This window comes from Rhea americana, unplaced genomic scaffold (assembly GCF_003343005.1).
Source record: "Rhea americana isolate MKP2758 unplaced genomic scaffold, rheAme1 scaffold_5, whole genome shotgun sequence".
NCBI classification, from domain to species: Eukaryota; Metazoa; Chordata; class Aves; order Rheiformes; family Rheidae; genus Rhea; species Rhea americana.
This window is the reverse complement of record NW_028186645.1, coordinates 5,858,600-5,882,488: the sequence shown is the minus strand read 5'-3', so window position 1 is coordinate 5,882,488 and position 23,889 is coordinate 5,858,600. Positions and strand designations below refer to the sequence as shown.

The window sequence follows — 23,889 nt, the reverse complement described above, 5'->3', positions numbered from 1 at the left end:
GACACTGGTTTTATACTTTAGACACAAAAACTTCACCCGATACAGAACTGACAGGCAAAKGTTCCCTATGGTCCCACCATTACAGACCCCCTCCCCCCCAGTGTGTCTTTTACCTTTTGGGTGCTTTTCCCCTAAACTCCTCCTTCTTGCCTGCTAATGAGTGTTCTTGTTTGTGTATGAACTGTTCACAAAGAAGAAACYTAGAAACCTCAAACAATTGAGAGCAGACACAGGCTTTGTATTTTACAGGAGATATAATTTTACCAAAATTCAAAATATATTTTTCTGATCAATTTCAAAGTATTTTAACAATTATTTGCACCGGTCAGGTTAAAATGATTAAAAAGCATAATATCAGGAAGCACACTTTAAAAATAACATTTCAGAGCAACATCATCTTCTCTGTTAAAACAAGGGCTGCAGTTCTAGCATGTTTCTAAATACAAACTTAACTCCAAATATTAATTAACAGAAGGACGGAGCAGCAACATCCACTCCTCAGAAGTTCATGTCTAGATTGGAAATCTCCCAGAGTCAGTCCTGGTCTGTGGCCAGCCTGAACTTTTTTTGTACATCTGCAAACATATCAACAAAGGACTAATGGAATTAGACTCAGTGGAGAACAGAACAGAGAAATAATATAATGGRAAAGCTTTTCCAGGGGAGAAGGATGATTGGCACAGATTACCTTAACTAGAATTGTAGGCTTGCTAGTAACAATCTCTGTATTTGCCTTTCTCACTGGACTAACTGCTGTAAAGGCAAAGCCTCCCACTAACATCAGCTCAGATTGYACTATCCCCTGTATACAGCCTGCTTCCCCCTCTCTTTTAAAAACATTAAAATTCAAATTAAGTTATATCACCAGAGTATGCCCAAGATTAACTTTGCCCACTTTTACCCATCTTATAAAAAGAACCGATAAACAGAACTATTCCAAAACTAATCATCCTCGATTAATAAAGAAAAAAAAAAATCTGTGAGATGATAACTCCCTCCCCCCACCCAAGATCCAAGACAAGAATCAATAGTTACAAAGAGCATGTTAATAGTGCCATTTACATTCAGCTGTATCCCTGCACAACCAAGACACAGGCATCATCCTCTGATACTACATGATTTCTCGCCTAGCTTTTAACATTCTTGCATAAGCACTGACAGCCTTGATATGGATTTTCCCAGCTTCCACTGCACTGGATGATCTTGATCAGTCATCTAATTTAATTTTATTGATTTCTTCTTCTTGGCTTGTTGTTTTGATACTGTACCCAGAGCAGATTCTGAATTGCTCACTGATGGCTGAGGCAGGAGTAGTTTTCCAGACTGTGTTGGGTACTTGGTTTTCATAAGGACTTTAAACAGCGGTTGGGACAGCATATGCTTTAGCTGTTTTTTCATTCCCTTCAGCATTTTTTGTTTCTGGCTTTCTTCTTGTTCAGTAGCTTTTCCTCCTTGGGACAAAAACCAAAGATACAGAATGTTATCACAAAATAAGAACTTGCATCGGCCTATTATACCAGGCTTTCATAGTTTTAGGGGCAGATGCTGATCTCATCTCTCTCTAACAAGATCACTCAGTTCCAACACAGTTTTTCAGTCATCTATGACACTTTCCAGTCACTTAGGGTGTCCACAGTAAAACAAAGTCAAGAAGAATCTTGACTACAGAATAACTATGCCCTAGCTCTCATTTTTCTGTTAACTCATTCCATTGACTCTTGGCCCAGAAAAGACTTGGGAACAAAAGGAAAAGGGACCCCCAGCAGTTAAGATATGAGCTTAGGGCTTCTGGCTTTGGCAGAAATCTCTTCTATGCAAGTCATTACCTTCCACATGCCTCATTTTAGCATCTGTAGAATTGGAACAGTAGCCCTTTCCTCCTTACCAAGGATACATAAAAACAATGAGGTGTTCATGTTTAATATGAATCAAAGGAGGAGGAGCATAGAAAAGACCTTAGTTAATGTGATCAGAGGCCTGAACTGGAGAGAAAGGATGGATTCAAGGTTCACTGTCCTGTACATTGAAGGGACATTCTTAAATACTTTGCAGAAATATAAGACACATTTTATTCATGGGGAGCATGACTGAGATTTTAATTTCTCTGGAGCAAGCTATGGAAGAATCAGAGACTTAATAAATCTTGAAGCATGAAGCTGGCAAGATTCTAGGTGGCAATTACAAAGTGCTTAAATGAAAAGCCACAACATAGGACTAGAGGTGCAGTTCTGCACAGCACAGAATCTTCAGAGTACGTAAAAACAGACAGCAGAGTGCTAGTTATCTGAGAGCACTCCTGAACAGTTTGCAGAGCGTTGACCAGTGCTTGCTTGCAGGCTAACCCAGCCATGATCAGGGAAAGAAAAAACAAACATACACACACGCTTCAAAATTAAAGTATCTGCATATTTGGCTGCTAAAAGCGTAGTGGTGGCTTTAGCTGAAGTGACCTGGGCAGCAGCCTGCTCAGTATGCCTTCAAAAGACTGGAAGGAAATCATCCCTTTGATTCTTAGTACTAGGACACAATGTGGCATTTTACAGTCTATCTAAGAAGCAGCGTATATCTTCATGGCATTCAACTAGTAGGTTGGCAGGCATGCATACCTGCATAGCAGCAAGGGTCCTACACACTCATGCAGGCTACTGAACAGCCTGTAGAACCTTTAATTTTAAGGCACAAGAAGTTATACTTCAGATAGCTGAGGATTCAGGAGGTATGYTGAACAGAAGTATTTGGCATTCAGCCCACACAACTCAACTCACATAAGGCTCCCAGGATTTTTGTTGTGTGCTAGTGTTTCCTGGGTGTTCCCACACGAAACTGACTGACCTAMTGCCTGACTAAAGGAGGGCAGAAGGGGTATGCAGAAGAAGAGAAACATTTTTTTTTCTTTGACACAGAAGGGACAGGACTCAAACATGACATACTAAGCTGTTAATTTACCCTCAACCAGTTGCCAGAAGTTAAGCAGTTCTTATCCTATCCTATGTGGACTTGTCCACGACTTGCCAGGACTATCTACTACACAATCATCCTGAGAACATAAGCAGTGACACCTACTACTAAGTAGCAACACTCTCTTTCCTCTTTGCCCTGCAGGTTTTAGAATTCCTCTGGTATGCTGAGGCTCRTTCTGGACACCAGTACTACAGGACCAGCTAAGCATACCCATATACAAGCATTTCTACTTGCCCATAAAGATGTCATCATCTGGATCAATTTCAAGAGCCTCGGCAGCTTGCTGGAGCCAAGAGTTATGCTGCTTTGCCCGACTATTGAAAAATTCAGCCTTCTCAATCTGCCATGCCAAATTCATCCGTTCCTGCAACAAAAGCGTATTTTAGCCATTCTCAGCAGATTTAAATGGGGTGCTCTTCTGCAGGTTCAGAGTTTGACAGCATATATTTATTATACAATGCAGCTGAGGTGCCAGCTCAGTGGAAAAACTCTTGATTCATCTCCACCATCATGCCAGCAAACCCCTACATAATGCAGATGCCATCGCTTGCTAAGGTGTTTTCCAGCTTCAGATCCATGCTAGAATCTGACTTTTAAATTAACTCAATGACTAAACATGCCTGAATGCTACAGGAATCAACACTTCAGAGACACCAGGTGCAAATCACAATTTGGATACCATTCATTTCCAAGCTACGTAATTCCACAGTACAGCTAGGTTTTTAACTTACCAGTTTCYGCAGTGGGGGACAGCTACTAGCTTCATGACACTCTGAAGAATTAAGTTCCTGCAAGCCATACAGAAGGCGCTACTCATGTTTTCAAAAGCACACCTGACTATGTTCAGGCACAGGTCAAAATGTCCTGTCTTCCCAGCTGCTTATAGGTTGAATGGAGATGTCCAGCAATCCAAATCCAACCTGCAGCCTTCCAGCTGGGCCAAGCTGTCCTAAGCCACTAGTTCATTACAGAAAGAAAATCTGCACTGACAGTAAATAATAACCAACCCAGCAGTAAGTTCTGCCATTTAGAACTTGCCAATGATCGCATAAGGGTGCAAGACACCTTCATCACCCCTATGGAACAGTCAGGTGTTACACAGTAATACACTGAACAGCCAAGATAATTAAAACACCAGAAACAGAAATAATTAAACTTGGAGCTGGCTAACAGCATGCTTCTCCTCAGATCATTATAAGAGCTTTTAAACATCTTTTTCATCTCTGAAACTCACGTCCACTTTTGGTCTCTCCTCCATCGTGTCTCACCAATTCTATTCCCCTCAAGTTTGAAATTCTTCAGCATATTTTTTGAACTTGAACAGAGGCATGCAGAATGAGAGAAAGAGTGTGCCAACAGAACAAAACGTTAAGAATCAACCGCACTAGTAGTCTCAACTACAATGGCTTTGGATTAAACCCATGTCAAAGAGTAGATGAGATCTGTCCCATGTAGAGGGCCTAGAAGGCTGCAGTCCTGTAATTACAATTGCAAAGATATCTGATCTTGGGAAAGGACCACTGTTATGGATAAGAGAAAAGACACTGAGACAGCAAAATGAAAATGTAAGCACAGAAACAATGCTTATCCACCCAGAAATTGATAGTGTGTGGTGAGAGCTAGGAACTACTCATCAAGAAACACAGAAGGGACCTYTGAAGAAACAGTCTCAAAATAACAGATTTCTTTTAGTAGCCAGACACATTTGGGAGGAGGRGTAAGCAGGGGAAGGAGGTTAAGGAGAAAAAAAAAATAAAAACAAACAATAATAACCCCCCCCCCCCAAATCTGACATTACTGAGAGGAAAAATGACTCTGTGGAAATGCTTGCTTACCTTCCCTTTTTAGAAGGCTGCATCTCCTGAAACATCCAGATACAATTTGCTTCCAAGCTACACAAGTTAAAGATCTATCTGAACCATGGAACTAGTTTCTGCAACGGGGGACAGCCACTAGCTTCAAGAAACTCTGAAGAATTAAGTTCCTGCAGACCATAGGCCCATCTGCTGCAAGTCTGGGCTTTGAAACTCGCTGCTATTACTCCAAAGGTAATGATATCACCATTGCTACTAGGTTAGACCCTGTACTTAATCCAGGCCAACTGGATCTAAGTATGAACATGGAAGATGCTTGTTGCATGCTCCGACTGCTTGCATTTTCTCCTGTTCTCAGAGCTTATGCAATATTTAGATATTCCATCCCCTGCCAGATTCCCATCTAATGCAACACAAACAGGCCCATTTGTGCACGACTGATGTCACCAAAACTATTAGACAGAGATGTTAAGACATGAAATGTCCTCTTATGCATGAAGCAGGAGAGTCATGTACAGTTTTGGAAATCCTAATCATTGWCTATTATGCTATCTTGTGAGTCACTGTATGACCAGGTAAATTCTTCCTAATGCAGCCAATATTCTGCAAAAAGGGAACATCTTTTCTGTGGCCTCACTGGTACAGGAACTTTAATGACTGCTAACAGTCACTGTACACAACAGATATTCACTTGCCTGTACTGTACGTGGAAATCCAGCCACRTGAAGCTCTATGTAACAACACTGAAGAAAAATGTAAGTGTGCTTATGTTTAAGCCCATTTATAGAGAAGAAATCAATTATCATTAAAAAGAAAAGTATAGTATGACTAATTTGAATTTCAAATCCAGATCCTGAAGAATAATTTTCACCTGAAACCTGGAAAGAATACGATGGGAAAGGCACTAACTTATGTAAATCAGTTACTACTCAAGATTGTTTTTCTTTACCTTTACAGAAGTCATGTACTTGGTTTCAATTGGGAAAAACGGCACCTCTTCACTCTTCTCCAGGGTTTTATAGATTTTCCTAAAATTGATCAAGTCATCAGGACCAATCAATAATAAGCTAAGGCCTTCATGGGCAGCTCGGGCTGTTCTGCCACTTCTGTGTACATACAACTCAGACGTACGAGGAACCTGCAAATATTCAGACATGTCATAAAGCTGAATATGAAAACTTAGCAGCAGCCTGTCATGCTTTGGTCAAGAGGTCACCTAATAGTATCAGGCCTTTTGATAAATTGCCTTTTATATATACATAGCATACTGTGCATAACACAGCTGAAGGTAAGAGTGAAAGCTGTAGTCTGAAGAAACTTTGTTCCCTGGTCTGTTCTTCGTTCTTCTGTGCATAATCTCTGATGAGTCTCTCCTAACTTCTGACTTTCTGCATTTCATTTGCAAGACAGGAAAAAAAAAMMAAAAAAMMAAAAAAAMCMCAAAACCTATGTGTCCTCAGATAAGAGTTATGGCTCTGAGTCATTTGATACTTGGGAGTAAAGTCAGAGATTCCAAAAACAGAAAGAACTGTTATCTACTGAGTCATTTCTCATATAACCACATGTTTGTAGTATGTTACCCACCACTGACAGTCACTGTAGTAGTGAGATCTTTAGATACAAAGCACTATAGGACAGTTAAATAAAAGATGAATAAATCTCTATATGAGACTTACATAGGACTGAAAATCACAGCTTTATAGCATACAGGGTTTGGATCAGCAAGAGCATACTTTAAAAACCAAAATAATAAAAGCAAAAACATCAGACGTATTTAACCTGGTAATGGATGACGTGCTGCACGTTAGGAATATCCAGACCACGAGCTGCAACATCCGTTGTCAGGAGGACACAGCTGAGAAAGGGATAACATTTAATAAGCATAAAATAGAAGAGTAAACCATCTGCCAAAGAACATAAGATAGAGTGACTGAGAACTCTACTACAACAATTTAAGGAACAGATTTGTACTACATCACTTGCTAGAAGCATGTTATTTCTTGCCACTACAGAAAGCAATACYCAGTGTTACATCAGAGGCAATCTTAAAACAGCAGCTCTTAAAGTAAAAGAAATAATACAAAATGATAAATTCTGCAGGTCAATTCTGCTTCTAATAATGAAATTCGCTGCCTTGCAGGATTCTGTTTTCCTATGCTTTTATTCTCTCCCAACTCACAGGAACTAGTGTGAAGCACTATTAGATGACCTAATTCCACCYCTCAGCAGGGACGTATGCTCCCCTTAAGTGCATTTTTCAGTGCTTTGCCCAGGCCAGGTTTAAAATCTCATTTATTTGACATGACYGTACCACTGATGATGCGGTTGATCTTTCAGCAGGACAGAAAGGCTATTAAAGGTTTTATCAACTGAGAAAATTGCAGTGTTATTTRCATTCTGGATTTAATTAACAATTTGGGCTGAAATGTCTTTTACCAAGTTACATTTTAAAAAGTTCTATTAGTTAAAAGCTAGAAATATATGGGGGGGGATTCTGTTCTGACAGTTAGGCTTCCCTCACTCCCTACAAATGAATGAGTTATCAAAAAAGTCATTCTTTCATATAAACAGTGTATTACAGAGACAAGAGTCTCCCTAGGGTATGGAACAATTTGTTTTAAAAATCTGCTAACAACTAAGAAGAGTTCCTTGTATGGAGCAGGCATTTCTTAAGATTTTATGGCATCTGACTGCATACCCTGTGGCTACAAGGTTCAAAGCTGAAATAAATGGAGAAAATTCCATGACTTGCATTCTGCAAGAGGCTGTGATAGTCTCAGATTTCTTCATGCCTTGAAAAATCCGTATATATGAAAAAAGTCCTGYCTGACCTAAGCTAAGGCTGTCAATACTACTCTTGCTAACAGATACTGCAGATCTAGCAAATCAATCTCTTTTTCCTTGCCTGAATCTATTATTAAGGTAAAATCAAATTCTAATGCAATGGGTCAGCATGCAGTACCTTGGTAGCAGTATCATATTTTAAGAATTGTGGTTACAGGCTACTGAGAGCACCAATTTGCACCCCAAAGGCCATTCCAATATCAGCAGGAAATAAAAATTCTTCAAATGGCAAAATAGGCTCATGTCTGGGCAAACCTGACTATCCATTGCTGCTGAAACGCACAAGTGCCCCTCCTCTTGCATTGCTCTAGGATAGGCTGACCCTCAGGAAGCTAGTTCATCTAACTAAAACTGCAAAAATCTAACCCAACAAAAAGCAAATAGTCTTCTGATGCTTTAGTAAAATGAATCAATCTGTAGAAGGATCAAATGAGCTGCAGAGCCAGGGCACAGCAGAAGTACAGGATGGCTGAAAAAGGATATGGCTGACAGCAGAGTAGGGGACACCACTTCCCTGAACAGTAATGAGCTGTCATAGGATATCACAAGATAATTCAGGTTAGAAAGGACCTCAGGAGGTCTCTAGTCCAACCTGCTGCTCAAAGCAGGGTCAGCCATGAGATTGGACCAGGCTGCTCAAGGYTTTATCYGTCTGACTCTTGAAAACCTCCAAGGCCAGGCAGCCTGCTCCAGTGCTTGGCTGTCCTCAGAGGGACAAAGCTCCTTATTTTGAGTCTAAACCCTTCTTGTTTCAACACCCACTGTTTCTCATCCTCCTACCATGCACCACTGTGAAAAGCCGAGCTTCATCTTCTTGATAACCTTTTCTTAAGGTAACTGGAGGGCTGCTATTAGGTCCTCAAAAAGCTTTCTCTTTTCCAGGCTATACAAGCCCAGTTGCTTCAGCCTCTTCTCACAGAGCAAGTGCTCCTCAACCATCTTTGTGGCCTTCCACTGAACTCACTCTAGTTTATCACCTCAACAATCCTGTGGAACCTCATCCTTAATGAGTAATAACTTGGGCTCATGAACCACAGACAGACATCCCTAGCCAACTCCCCAAACCTACTTCTCCTGTAACTCAGCTATTTCCGCTCCACCCTTTTATATGTTTTCTTTTGTACTAGGAAGCAGAAAGTCAACTTACGTCTCTCGCTCGGCAAATCTTTCCAGATTTTTTAGCCTTTGCTTCTGGTGCATGTTGGCATGCAAAGGAAGAGGGTCACAATTTAAGATAGTGAGGAGAGAACTGAGGCGCTTTATACAGTCTATGCTGTTTGCAAAGACCATGGTTCTTCCCGGATACTGCAGAAGGAAGTAATAGAGATAATAGTCTTTCTCATTTGTATCACAGTGGATTTTGGTTTCTGTTAGAGTTTCAACAGTGGCCTCTTTCCTTGTTAAGTCTATCACTTTGGGTTTGCCCTTTATTCCTACTTTTTCCATTAACATTTCTAGTTTGGTCTTCTTATCAATCTTTTTAGCATTCTTCTTCTGTAAAATTCTTGTGGGAGCCTGATGGACCAAAGTCAGTGTGGCAGAAAAAACAAAAGTCTGACGTTGAGGGTTATACTGCGAATCATTTAACATTTCCAACAATTGAGAGAGCTCTAAGAAATGACCTCTTTCAACCATTCGGTCTGCTTCATCGATCACAAGGCACCTGTCGAACAGACGACAAACAGTACAAGTAGAGTGATGTAGATAAGTACAAATCTGATACTCTTCAGAAGAACATTCCCTGCTAAACACACAAGGGAAGTTCTGCATATTAAAACTCAAAGGAACACCAGGTATACCTGGGTTATTACAGTAGCCTTCCACATTTCTCTTTGAAAAAGTGTTTTTTAAAGCAACGAGTTATTTTGTTTTTAATTGACATTTCTCTCTCTCAACATAACCCTTGTGAACTTCAGTAAAATATTCTGGCAAAGAAATAAGTGATCTTACATAGTCAAATTTATTTTACCAGTAAATAAACATAATCAGTGCTCAGTAGCACCTCACAACTCTTTCGAAGTGGTTAGTCTGAGAGCTACCTTTACCTGAGCTGCCGAAGATTTGAGAGGTGGGGGTGTCTCTCTTTAATTAGCTCCCACAGACGGCCTGGGGTTGCAATAACAATTTCTGGCTTTCGATTCAGTACACGCTCTTGCTTCTGTGCAGCCATGCCTCCAACTAGAATGGCAGTCTTAATGCCTAGAAGATAAAAATAATTTGTCTCACTAATTTATCAGTGAAAATCTTTACCTAAATCCACTCATGAAAGAGATTTTAAATTTGTATCAGAACTATCACTAAGCTCTTTGCCAGAAAACTTCTGGGTTTTGTGTAACACCAAACACACCAATGCCTGCAGCTTCACAGGGAAATTCTGGTAATAAAATGTCAAAAATAAAATTGTCTTTCTTTCAGTGTACTTGCCTTCCAAAAGCAGGAAGAATCACATACTTGTTCCATAGCTGTTAGCTTTGTTTACCTGTACGTCAGAATCTCTGTCCTAATTAGAAGGTAATTCACTTTATTTCCATCACATTTTGCCAAACAAATGTGCATGAACAAGCACAACCCTGTTGCAAGTGACCCAGCAATTCCCCATAAGAAGACTGAGAAACGTCCATCTTGCTGGTAACTGCTCACCTGTTAYGAAACAATCTTAACAAGAACATTACTGTCTAATTAAAGGCTCTCTGGACTGCAGAGTAGCGCAGAGACCCTAAGTTACCTTTAAGCTATTTGCTCAGGTACTAGGAGTTASCTAGTTCTGGAAGCACAGATACCGCAGATACTCCAGCACAGGCTGGATATAGTTCAGACTTTTCTTCACCACTGTTTGCTGCGGAACCCATGCTTTCAGGTTCAAAGATGTTTTGAGACAAACAAAGCCTACATCAAAATGTATTCTCTCTCCTGTTACTACAACTAGACTTCACTTGGGTAGCATATTTTTACATACAAACAGCATTGCTCCAATCTGAACTGTACTGTCATAAATTGATTATTGTAGACTAGAAGTTAAAATTAGCCATGTAATCAACTACAGACTGATGAGCACAGCAGGATGTATGGACGCCAAAGGAAGATGCGTTTTAGCTGTTTGCTGCACTGTGATCCTCTTCAGTAAATACACAATCACTACCATTAGAGAAGAGGAAAGTTATTTTCCTGTCTCAAACAGTTTCATATTATCACTTATTTTAACAGCTGTGCTGACCTCAAATTTGGAAAATAAYGCAGCAGGACAGAATGTTTTCATCAGAGTTGTTACTCAGTAGAAATGCTGTAGTTTGACTTTCACAGAAGGTTAAGTCAGACAATACAGTAATGCCTTCTGTCTTTGAAATATAGGGTGTCATTTCTTATCTTGATACACATAACCTGCAACATACAAAACTGGGACAAAGCTACCTGTGACTGAGTATCTAGTACTGATTCAGTGTTCATAAAACAACAGTCAATAGCTAGGTGTTGGAAGAAACACTTTAAAACAACCATCTCATATTAAATGTACACTTCCATTTGCATCCAAGAATCCTATTGCATTTCTCAAGTGTTAGTGACTCAGAATCATACTGCCTCAAAAACCACCCTAATTTTATGCAAAAGAAACTGTGGCACACATCCTGGCTCAACACTAGTGCCCAGAACCAAACCCAGTGCAATCTGGGACATTGCCCTTGGGATCTACATACCTGTAAATCTTGCAACTGCATCAATGTGGTGTTTTACTTGTACAGCTAATTCTCTTGTGGGAGTTAGCACCAGCCCTAAAAGAGGTCTCTTTCTGTGGGAGCCAAGAGTCTTGTCCACAGAATCAAATTCAGCATTTTTCAACACCTTCACATGGCCTGTTGTGAAAGGTACATCATCTTCATCTCCATTGTCTTCAAGCTGTTGATGGGTTATTTCTTCTTTTTCATCCTTATTTCCACATCTTGCTTCCTCATCATCCTCATGGGACTCTTTAGCATCACTGTCATTTCTGCTCATCAAGCTGTTTGATTTTTGCCATTCCAGCACAGAGTGAATCATAGGAATTGCAAATGCAAGCGTTTTGCCACTTCCTAAGGAAAAAAAAAAACAATCACAACAACAAAAACCCTAAAAACAAAAAATACAGACTTATAGGACATTAAATTTATTTGAAGAGAAAAGCAGTAGCTAATTGCATCCTGGTTTTAGAACGAGGTTTTAAAAAGATATGATTTTTACAATATCAGAAAGTAAGCAATAGCATCTTGTCTACTATTCCCTTGATACATCTCCTGGAGGTCAAAAATAGCATATTTCCTATAGAACAGGTATTTTTTCCAATCCCCAGCAGGTCAGGTAGATTAATTTGTTCTGAAAGTAGTTTTAAAAAGCTGTAGTTGCAGCCAAGATCTTTTTAAAGAACCATACGCCCGTAAGGAGAATACCATGCCCTAATTGACAGTTCTGACCAGTGTTCTCCAAATAAAAGAATAGCAAATAAGGCCAAGGACAAATTGAAAAGTATTTGAAGGATTCACTTCCATTTTCAATTTACWGCATTGTGTTTACCACTTTCTGAGAAGCTATATTTTGACATACTTTATCCTCTAATTCCCTTATCTATCACCATCTAACTTTTTTATAATGAAAATGCATAAATTTGATTTAAAACGGAACATCCACTTTGGAAGGGGGAAGAGGGGAGTGTAAAGAAAATAAATTCTCTCCTAACTACAATTTTAGGAGTTCATTGTAAATTCCTTGGAGTTACCGGTACCTAAATGTGAGTCGTATCTCTGGCATATATTCCCTTCTGAACTATCTGCCACTAACAAAAATATTATACAAATCTTGACAGCACATCAACCCCAGATAAGGTTATCAAATATCAACTCACTGGTGGTAAAGGAACCATCCAGTGGCTACAAAGTACAAGATGTTAACACACCATTCTTATAATAGGTCACTACTGGGAAGCGATCTTCTGGAGGTCTTATCTCAATTCCTTGAGCCGCATTTGCTCACACCGGTTTGCCAAATTCATCAGCACGTAAGACTATCTTTTTAGCAAACAACTGTAGTATTGGTTAACACAACTAAGCCCACTACCACMAATCCTGACCAATACTGCTGCAAAGTCTCTTGTGTCCCATTTTCCTGCATTTCTGGGAGATTTCCTCTGACTAGCACACTTGAAACAGAAGAGTTTATAATCTGCATTTGCAGAGCACTTATCTAACAAGATTCTGGTCCATTAAGGGAACTCATAGTAATACTGCATTACCAGAAACCCTACTAAGACAAAAAACACTGCTAGTCTTGAACGGAAAGTAACGAAACCCAGCTAGTGCAAACATCAATGCTCCATACAATTAGACTATGCCAGCAATAACCAAGGCTATTTTGTAGRCACTAGATTCACCTACAAGATAAACAAATAATCACCTTACAGGGAATATTATCTTCAAAAACACAGCTCACATAGCAGAGCCAAACCAACCAAACCAGGAAAAAATATATCTTGGTACCCACGGATCCTATAGTTCAAGCTAATTTAACCTCTTTAAGGTAGTATAGAATCTTATCAAGATATACAATTTGGAACTTTAGCCCAAAATTTCACTAGTTGTTCAGAGTAGCTACATGGTGCCAAACAGATCTGGTTAGATTCACTGCAAAAACAACAGGCAATGGAACTCCTTGCTTCTGATCCTCACATGGATCCACCGCCACCTCAAGATTTTGTCATCTTCCCCTGCGCTGCTAACCAAAGAGGGAAGAAGGTTAGCTCTTTCATCAGTCACCTTCCTATCTCAGGCCCCAAATTGAGGAAAGCTGTAGGATCTGGAAAAGAGAACTGGAGAGTTTCAGCTTAATAGTCTCTCCCAAATGCAACAGTTCCTAATGGACAATCGTCTGTACCTGCTCTCAGGTTTCTGTAGGACCACTGATGGTTGGTCTCTCTGAATGGAACTGTSCTTGCTCTCATGAAAGAACAAAGTAAAAGAGCAAACCAGAGTCCTAGTAACTCAGGATTATGCAATGGGACAATGCAACCYGCCACTAACCACCTTTTCCATTCTKCAGATAGGRSGATTTGGTCTCCAGTGCTCCCAAAATGGCACCTTTCTGCTGCACAAAAACATCCTTTTAATTTTTCAGTTCCATTTTCCACAAACACTCCCTCTAGAGCTTTCTAATCTCATTAGCCTATCTTCTAATTAAAATAGAAATGCAAATGACTGCATATCTTATTAAAATTAGTTACTACACCTTCATGCTCAAGAGTAGCAAATGGCTTTACAAGACAAACAGTGAGATAAGGCAACTGGAACAGATCAAATGATTGCCAAAAGAAGCCTTTAAATCAATGCAGTTCACAATTCTGCTTCCTATTTTTAATTTTTATGAGACAAACATGCTGCATCACTATTGAAGACAAAACTTCAAAGGCATCAGCAACAAAAAAATTCCTCAGAGGAAAAGCAATGCTCATAGCTTTCACTCTGTTGTTTAGGTAAAACAAAGAAGCCACAACAAATGCCATTAAGGTTAGCAATGCTCAAAGAGAAAAAGCATGAGTTGATCACAAAGTGGAGTCAAGATACAATACCTTCAAAGTTAATGAACAAGCTAATGCTCACTTCAAGCACAAGAGGTGAGAATCATTGCAATTGGTGAAAATATACAGACAAAGAACTAAAACAAGCAGCATGTGGGSCTGTATTGCTACAGTAAAGGCACAGGCTGTACTTAAATGCCTAATGCTCTTCGCCCAGTATTTCCTATTCACAGCTCTAAGAGAGTACTGAATCTTCTTCAGAGGAACCTAGCTCTCTGCTCTGCCTAGGCACTAGGCATAGAAACAYCCATAAAAGTTAGGTTGTTGGAATACGACCCTGTTTGTTTCATGAGTTCTGCCCTTATTTACACTGTACCTCACAGTTCTCAGAACGGGAGATAACTTGTGAAACAACAAAGACAGACCTTTGTCAAAAGCATAGAAACTCACTGAGAATTCAAAGCTTTGCACATCATACTTTGTAAAGTATTAAAATTTTGTATCATATAAAACAGACATAAAATATTCCACCTTTACAGTGAATGCAATATGCAGCAGCTACAAGCTGTTCTCCTACATATGAAAATTGCAACAATAGACTTCATTTTAAGAGAAGAAATGGGAACCTCACTGCAAATTCTACCAGTAAGGATTTGTACCTGTTTCTGCAGCACCAAGAACATCCATATTATCCCGGATTGCAGAAGGCAAGGCCAATGCTTGAATAGGAGTTGGAGCACTGAACCCCAGGTAACTCAGGGCCTCCAACACTGGCCCAGGTACAAACAAGTCTTTCCATGCAGACACATCAGCCTTGTGATCAGTTGAGGCAGATAAAACTTTTGTTGTCCAATTTTTAACTTTTTTAGAAGTAGTTACTGATGGAARAGTTTCCTGAGTTTGAGGAGCCTTCTGTTTAACTCTCTTTTTTTTCTTTTTCTTCAGAGCATTTTTTGTGCCTGATACATTCTCAGCCACGTGTCCATGGTCCTCACAGTTTTCCCCTTTTACTACTTTTTCACACTTGTCCTCTTTATCAGCTGGCACATCAATTTCTATTGCATTAAGATCACTGCTTGTAACTGTTCTTGTTCTCAAATCTTTGTGTTTCTTTCTCTTTTTGGGAGAGATGACAGGCTCTTCCAGCTCATTCCCTTCTTCAGAAACATTATCAGCCTTTCTCTTCTTCCCTTTTTCTTTCCCCRCTTTGGAGGAACTCACTAATTTATACTCTGTGAGTTCCTCCAAGCATACTATGTCTCCAAACTGCTCATCAGCAAATAGATTGGGGTCAATTTTCACAGTTTTCCATTTTCCTAGTACTTCAATGCCTTTTTGTTTCAATTTAAAGGAAGATCTAAATTTCTTTTCCTTTTTTGCCTTCATTTTTATCTAAAAAATGGAAAAAAAATACGACAACARATCAAAACAATCAGGATTACGTTGAAGTTATTCAAATAAATGGGAATGCAAGGCATAACTTATTTTCCTTTTTTAGTAATGCAAATGTGCATGGTCTTAAGTGTAACTACAGAGGAGCAAACCCACAGCTTGCTCCTACTTTGGCATTGTTGGCAAACACCTCTGTTTTCACTCTGCAGTTTTCAAAACAGTTGTGGCATGCAGCCCTTACATGTCATTTGCCAAATTAGCGCTAAYTGCTCTAAACCACCTCTAAATTTGAAATGATACCTATGTTAAAAGCATTCACTAACTGATCTCCTTAGGGRAAAAAAATAAAAGAATCCTGCATTTGAGACCTCAATAAAATGAAAAAAAAAAAATGTGGCAAGGTCTTTGAGTGCAGATCTTGACAGGTGCAACCTCGAYGGAGGAAAAGGGATGCAGGATCAAGCACAGCACCCCGTCATTGACTGCAGAAAACACACTAGCCAAATCCAGGGCTATTGGATATTGCCAATTGCCAGCATATTGCCACACTGTCTACCCTTTTAAAGRATTTTTGTTTCTAAAACAACGCCAGAAACCAAATTAGAATTACAGAAGTAAGCTCTCCACTGACCGCGCTGCGCCCCGGTCTGTTCACCACGGGCACGATCTGGCGCTGCAGTGCCGCCAGCCCTTCGCACGCTGCCCAGCCGAGAGCTCAGCGACGCTCGGCGCGGCGGGGTCTCACTCCGCGCCGCGGGCTGGCGGGCGGGCGGCAAAGCGGGGCCTGCTCCCCGGGACACCTTCGCGGAGGCAGTGCAGGCTGCTGCSCTGGGAGGGCGGCAGGGCAGCGGCCGGCCCCGCCGGCGAACTTACCGCGGGCTGCAGCCCCSCAGGCGGAGAGCGGTCGGGCTGGGCTGGCCCGGGCAGAGCAGGGCACCGCGGCAGCCGCCTCTGCGCTGCGCTCCGCTACYGCGGGCGCCCACCACGTGCACCCCCCGCGGGCGCGGCCATCGCGGCGCGGACGTCACTGCCGGGCGCCCGCGTCGGCGGAGCGGGCGTCACGAGGGGCGGGGCTGAGGCGGCCCGCGCATGCGCCAGGAGGCCGGTGGCGGGTGTTGCTCGGCCGCAGCCGCGGCTGAGGTGAGGGCCGAGGTTGTGCCCGGCCCCGGCCCCGGCCCCAGAGGCTGCCGCTTCCCCCGCGCTCGCCGCCGGCCGGCCGGGCTGGCAGTGCCGGTGCCGGGCGCGGGGGCAGGCGCAGGCGGGTGCTTGCCCGCCCGATACCTGCGTGCGGGCTAGTCACGGCTGCCGCCCCGGCAAGGAGGCAGTAGGGGCGTTTTTTTGCCTTCAGGCAACTAAAAATTTTCTTTCAAAATACCGTCAGCATTTGTGCAGATCAGTTGTGTGGGTTCTAGCGTGCATAATGCATCTTGGGAGGGAGGGCGTGAAGGACCTTTTAAATCTAGGCTCTTAAAGCTGGCCGCTGGGGTCGAGTGTCATCAGCACTGCGCTTCCAATAAAAGCGTCGTTTTCTGTGCTTGCTTACGTTGTTGCTGCGCTTTCTCCCGTTGTTGTTCCTTGTTCAGAAGAGTAGTGTGGGTAAAGTAATGCAATTTGGGGCAAAGTTGCAAATAGCTGTAGAACTAAGTGTGCCACTGAGGTCACAGCGTGGTATTTTCTCCTCTGATCAAGTGCTCTTTGCAGCTTGACCTTGGTGTAGGAAAAGAACATCATAAATTACATACTATGATAATAGATTTGTATTTTTGCTAAAAGGTTGGCAGATGGTCTGAACAGTTTCTTTCGCTATGAGACGTGGGGAAGAGACAATAAACAGGAGGTTTCTAGATGAGAGAGAGCAGGGCTGTGAATTAAGGCACAGTTACAGCAGCACTTACAATTAGTTGTCTGTTGTGTCTGCAGGTGCCTGTTGGCTGTGAAAAGAGAAGAAACGTTCTTTAAATTCTTTTAGTCTTATGGCGAAGGTTAGAAATAAGTGTATTAAATGTTCTCAGGGACACTTTCATTTGCAGGGAATCATTGTTGACGCAAATCTGTCAATGCATAACGTGAGGAGSTGCTTCCAGTTCACTTACTAACGTTGTACCACTTATACTAGTAGAATACTACTATTAGCAAGGCTAAACAGCATTTGATGCTTTGTCTTCATGTTTTGTAAGAAATGAATTGAAAGCAATGGGAGTCCAAAAGTGAGTTCAGGGAGCAGAATTTGATACAGTAGCTATAAGACTTAATCTAGCAAACTTTATTTGGGTAGTACTGAGCTGGAGTTACTGATGACTGATAGTGCTAGCTGGCTGGTAGAGGTTGGAATCTGAATTTCAGTGGGGAGTTTTAGCAGTCTTAATATATTCCTTTATTAAAAATACCTTTCCCTATAGGTTGTGTAGCTTCACATTTAAAAGTGGTAATTATGTTAGTCATGTTAAGTTAGTTTTATTGCCTTGTACGTTACTGAATATTAGCAAAACAAATTTRCAGAAGTAAAATAAACCTGATTACTCTCAAATGCTAGTGTGGCTGATTCCGATTAAAGATTTGGAAAAAAAAGGTGAACAGGTGATTTCTTAGCAGTTAATGCATTCTTAYGTGGTTTCAGAGTTTGTAGCTCTGTCTTGAAACAAAGAATCAGCAGGTAAATATTCAGTAGATTGTCTTGAATTATGCTTTTTAATTTAATTMTGGAAATAATTTTGCAGGGCACAGGAGTATTCTGAGCTTTTTCCTCAAAAAATCCATTCTTGGATAAAGCTCATTTTTCTTGATCAGTATATACTGTGCTCTATATACTATTTATGAACTAAGCATACTGAACTGAATYACAGTCCCTAAATTTTAATTTGAAAGGGACATCTATATCTGTATAGAGGTAGAAACTCTTTTTCTGCTGTATAAGAAGTATTACTTTTCTGAGTTATTTTGAAAAGGTATAACCAAGGGAACTAAATGTTTGCTTAGTTTTAGAGATAATATTAATCTTCCTGAGTTATCATGAAGTCTCTATAACCCCAAAGTGATGCAGCTTGGGTATGCTATGACAAGTCATTGTTTATCAGAAATGTGCATTTGTGTCCTAGCAGGAAGTCAGCTATTACACAGTCTATAAATACAATTCCATTACCGACAATGAAAAGCTAGCTGTTGGTCAAAAAAACAACAACAAACAAAGCAGAAGTCTGCTTTTTCCTCCAAGCCTTCTTTAGACAAGTTATTTATTTAAATACTAGGAAGGTATGTACTGCAGATAATAACATGTTATTAGTAATATGTATGAATCTTTCCAATTGTATGTTGGCATAACTCATATCGGTATGTACACRTTTTATTATTTTATGAATAATTTGCAAACAATTTAAGCCAATATGTCTGATGGCCCAAGAGAGATTTAGTGGTTTGACATCTTTATTACAGAACTTTAACTGACAACAGAGCCTTTTGTCCTTACGGTTTAGTGGATCAGTGGCTAGAGATCATAGAACACTACTGTGCAGTATCATGTATTAGGTATATGTTTTGTCTATTAATAYTGTGAAGTCTTGTAAAACATAGAAGATTTCTCCTAAAGCAGGTCAAGCTAGAGATCTCTTGACAGATACCTTTAATCTTGGGATCGGTAATATGCTGGCTAAATTCAGTGGCAGGAACAGCTGAATCTGCATACGAGCAACTGACGTAAGTTTTCACTTTGTAACCAAGCCCATAATTCTTTGGCATAGCTCTTGTTTTTTCTTTGTTTCTTGTGGGTAGATTAGTATCTGCCKAACTATTAGTTTTCATAGTCACCACTGCTAATAAAACAACATAATTATATCATGGTTTATACTGATATTAATCCTATGGCCTGTTTTACACAGGAAAAACATGCAACCACTGGTCTAGGGAGTACTGGAAGCCTCTTCTGCTTTGTAGACTATTAAWTTTTTTTGGCATGTCAGATTAGGCCTGTCCTCCTGGTCCTGAAGTGGAAAGGTCAATCTTGGTTCTCTTGAGCTTGAGACCTTTGTTCTTAAATTTAAAAGGTCCAGAGTATCATTCTATGACTGACAAGATGCATTACGGCACAGACATAAAAATRACAGTAATAACCTTGAGAAATGGACTGTTAGTTAACATGGGAGAATTTTAGACTGGATTTTTCTTCCTATCTTTTACAGCATTCTGGAATGTTTTTCCTGTGTCCCTTCAATTCGTCAGTTCTCCATTTTAAACCTCATCTGAAAACATTTATATTCTCTTTTACCTGCACTGCTTATTTTTTTTCTCTTTTCTTTCTTTTAAATTTGCAACTGAGTTGCTTGCTTACTTCTGTAAGGCATTTTTTGGTTTACAGTAAGCTTTGTCAAAGATACAGTGCTTCTTCAGTTAATGCATTCAGAAAAGCAGGAAAAGATAATCTCCAGGTGTGCATTTTAAGAGTATTGGTATATTTAACTGTAGTTACAATAGCAAAGACTTTTTCAAGTACAAATATACCAAGGTGAAGATTTTTCTGTGTAACTGAAGAATAGTGGAGAGGCCTATATCTAAGACAGGGAAAAAACCTACAATAGTTGCAAATGTAGTCAGATGACCAACAGATACTTTAGAATGCATTTTGAAGGAAAGCATTATTAAGGAAGTGATTAAGATAAAGGGGAATGAAATAAAATGCTGTATCTGTTAACTAAAGGGAAATCAGGCTTGGTCACTTAGTCTCTTGGGTTTTTTTTTGTTTGTTTTGATAGGATAACTTTTTTCTGGTCAGAATGTAGTTGATCTAGCCTATCCAGACATCCTCAAAATATTTGCTATGTTAGAAAAGATTAATTACAAGGATTAGGAGATGATTTTGTGGTGTGAAAGGAATTAGTTAAAGAGGGGAAGGAAATGCATATTTCATTTGTGGGGGCATACTGGTATGTATATTGATGGACTAAGCTATAGGGGTAGGTGGAGATTACTAGAGTTTCTTAATCTTGTAGAGTAGTCTTATTTCAAATATTCATTAATGACTGTGACACAATTTGAAATTTGCTGTTGACACAAAGTTATTAATAAAGAGGGGAATTACGATATCAGGCAGATTGGAAGGACTTTGAGGACTGAAATAACAGGATGAAATTTACTCATACAAAGTCCAGGACCATTCAGTGAAGGCTAATACTGAGAGTTTAGACTATAAGACAAGAATTAATTAGCTTTAGATGGCTGTGGAAGACCTCATGTATCAATTGATCACAAGACAACTGTGAGCTGCCAATACAGTGTATTTTGAAAGATAATTGCTGAAACTGTTCATTCTTCATAGTTCTTCTTTCATCTTCAGAGAAGTTGTATTACTTCTCTGCAGCTGCTATCGACAATACTACGTACAATTCTGGTCACCTGAATTCAAAGAGGTGAAGCCAAACTGCAGCAGGTGGGAAGAGGCCAATCAGAGCGATCAGGAGAACTGAGAGCCTATTTTATGAGAGGAGACTAAATAGTGAGCTTAGCTTGTTTAGCCCAGGATTAGAGGAGATGTGATTGTGATCTTTAAATACCAGGAAAGGAGGACTGCTTTAAAGTACAATGCTGGCACATGAATAAAGTAGGTAAACTGGCCAGCAGTAATTTTAGGTAGGAAATCTGAAGCTTCCATGGCAACCAGTAAGTAAAAAATACTCAAAGGCAAAAACTGGTTAGTTTTAATATCAAGTTTGTCTTGTTTATAACAGTGTTTGCTGTTGTCAGAGCAAGGAACTGGACTCATTGGCTACCTTTGTATTACAAGTGTAAACTGTGTACTGGTCTTTGGCTCTGAGCCAGGCTGGTGTGACCATGTCCATACTACTCGACTGCCTTAACCTCCCATACAGGGCACTTGTATCCTTACTTCCAGTGGAGAATCAACTGGGTTGGTGCTAACTCCTGACCTGAATGAAGGGACTGTTTGGGAGATTCGTGCTGGCCTCAGGGACCATTCTGGCAACATAAACAGGATGGAGCTCCAGCCTTTGTGCCCATGCCCAGTGTTGTTTAATTTATGTAATTAGTTCCAGAAATTTCTTCAGTTCTCTGCTCCTTGTTAAAGGTTGAGAAAATTCYCCATACATATAGTATTGTATAGGTTTCCATACTTAAATACTGACATCATTTGAGATTTTTTGTTATTGTTGTTCTGATTTCTAAAATGTAAATAAATACTGCTTTATGTGAATATTTCAAACATTAGTAAACATGGTCAAAAGATGTGTATTTTCTTTAAATAGAAAAAAAATCACTTAAACTTCACAAAGCAATTTGTTGTTAAATCCTACTCCAGATCACAAATGCTACAAATAGAATAGGTGGTATGGTAGGTATGGCAATGGAAGGTAAAAGGAAAAATAGCATGTATTTTCTCTGTTGTTACTTTGTCTTCTTGTATGTGCTATTAACTGCTTTTGGAGATAGAACAGATTAGACACAGCAGGAGAGCTAATTTTTCTTAGAATTTAAGAATGCAGTGATTGTAATCTTACAAATGGCATATTGCATAAAAAAGGATATCTTCTGTGTACACATGAAATAAACACTTTTTGAGTCCTAGATCTTATTGTAGAGTACTAAGTCACAGGGAAGAATATTGCAGAACAGTTCACAGGTGATGAAAGCGCAGTGAGTAAATTCCAGTGTTTCCCCTTACAGCTTTTTTAATTATAATGTTATAATGAGTTGACAGAAGCGGCATAAGAACAATCAGAAATTTATTGCAAATGACAATAGGACAATGAAGCAACAGTTTCTTAGCAACAATCTGGAAAATATGCTAAATAATGTTTTTGTCTTACTGAGATTTGTATATACTACATTTCAAGAATTGTTCCAAAGTAGACAGATTTTTCTGTGTGGTTCTTTTAGGTTAATGTTCTTACAAGTTTACCTTCACATGGAGTTTTTTTTTTTTTTTTTTTTTTTTTTTTTTTTTTTTTTTTTTTTTTTTTTTTTTTTTTTTTTTTTTTTTTTTTTTTTTTTTTTGTGTACACATTCTTTCTTGGAGTCATAACGGAGTAAGAAATCTTGTTTTGGAGTATCTTAATCTGAAAAATATACTTAACATTTATTAAGCTAAACATTAACAAAATACCTTTAAATCTGGACTTTTATATGCAAACAAGCTCTTATCCATTTCATTTTCTTGATGCAGTATTTCTATATCAGAAACTTTATCTAGATTGTGAATTGAAAAATTTAAGTCTCAGTCATGCTTATAGTGAAGTCAAAGTACTATGGTTATTAATAGAAGGAGGAGATAGTGGTTTAAGTACGAAAAAAGGAAATGAGGGGAGAAATGTACGGTTAAGACATTAAATTGAACATCAAAGCTGCAATTTGGAAAGATTTAGTGAACTGCAAGAGCCATCTTGGTAGTAGGGAACAKACTGAATCAAATGGCCGCACACTCAATTTAGGAGCTGAGTCCTGGCAGGACTGTGATTATGCAATGCATGAATTACATAGTGACAACAGAAAAAAGGCATTGATGCCTTGTGGAATATAAATTAACAGAAAAATAGAATTAAATGTTTAATTTCATTTTGTTCTTTAATGAAACTCTTCCATTTCAAAATTAAATGTTCTGTCAAAGATTAGTAGAAATAAAAAATATGTAAAAAGTTATTTTAAGCCAAAAAATAGAATGAATTTTGAGCTCACCCAAATGTATTACTTTTTTTTTTCTTTTTTTTTTTTACATTTTTGAATTAATCAAAAAAATATTTTTTTGCCTTGGCTACTGCATAGAAAATTCTAGTGTTTAATCCAGAATGCACACTCTCTGAAATCATTTCTTGGCATGTCCTTCTGTATCCTCCAAACCAGTTCTTCCGTTTCCCATACTGATTTAGGCATTGCAACACATTCTGAGATACCTAAATTTTTAACTTCTCGCTACATAATTTGATTTACAGATTAATTCTTTGGGAATATACTAACAGGTAAAGTAAGAATCACAAGCTTTTCAGAGTAATTTCTAAAATGTAGACACCTAATTGTGGGTCACAAAGCCCTAGAAAAGGACTGCAAAGGTAAGAAAAAAGGTGAAGAGTGGAAATGAGTCTTCATTGTAGACTCACTGCCAAGTATGTCAAAAGGATTTTTTTTTTAACTTGAGATTAATTTGAAAGCAATCATCAGGGGAGGAACCTGCTTTGGACTTCTCATTAAAATCAGAAAGGCTTATAAAACAGGAGATTTCTTGTAATTCTGTTTTGAAATAGTCCTGGTAATGGAATGGGAGACAGGGAATGTGTCCTGGCACACCTGACCTAGAAGGGAAGGGTTACTACTCAAGCCAAGAATGTTGTAACAGTGGAAGGGGAGGCC

At 39.4% G+C, this 23,889-nt stretch overlaps 1 protein-coding gene across 2 annotated transcripts; it reads right to left on the bottom strand.

Moving 5' to 3' along the window:
* Positions 1 to 229: 229 nt before the first annotated feature.
* DDX24 (DEAD-box helicase 24) lies at positions 230 to 16,583 on the bottom strand. Of its 2 annotated transcripts, none has more exons than XM_085317509.1 (9): positions 16,420 to 16,583; positions 14,814 to 15,546; positions 11,312 to 11,683; positions 9,665 to 9,818; positions 8,767 to 9,282; positions 6,555 to 6,630; positions 5,725 to 5,913; positions 3,196 to 3,325; positions 230 to 1,451 (listed from the first exon to the last, which is right to left on the bottom strand). In XM_085317509.1, the coding sequence occupies exons 2-9, from the start codon at positions 15,538 to 15,540 to the stop codon at positions 1,216 to 1,218; spliced, it is 2,400 nt and encodes a 799-aa protein (XP_085173635.1). In that variant the 5' UTR covers positions 15,541 to 15,546; positions 16,420 to 16,583; the 3' UTR covers positions 230 to 1,215. The 2 variants fall into 2 exon arrangements, with proteins under 2 accessions (XP_085173635.1, XP_085173636.1); XM_085317510.1 differs by lacking the exon at positions 16,420 to 16,583 and adding an exon at positions 16,178 to 16,221.
* Between the last annotated feature and the right edge of the window lie 7,306 nt (positions 16,584 to 23,889).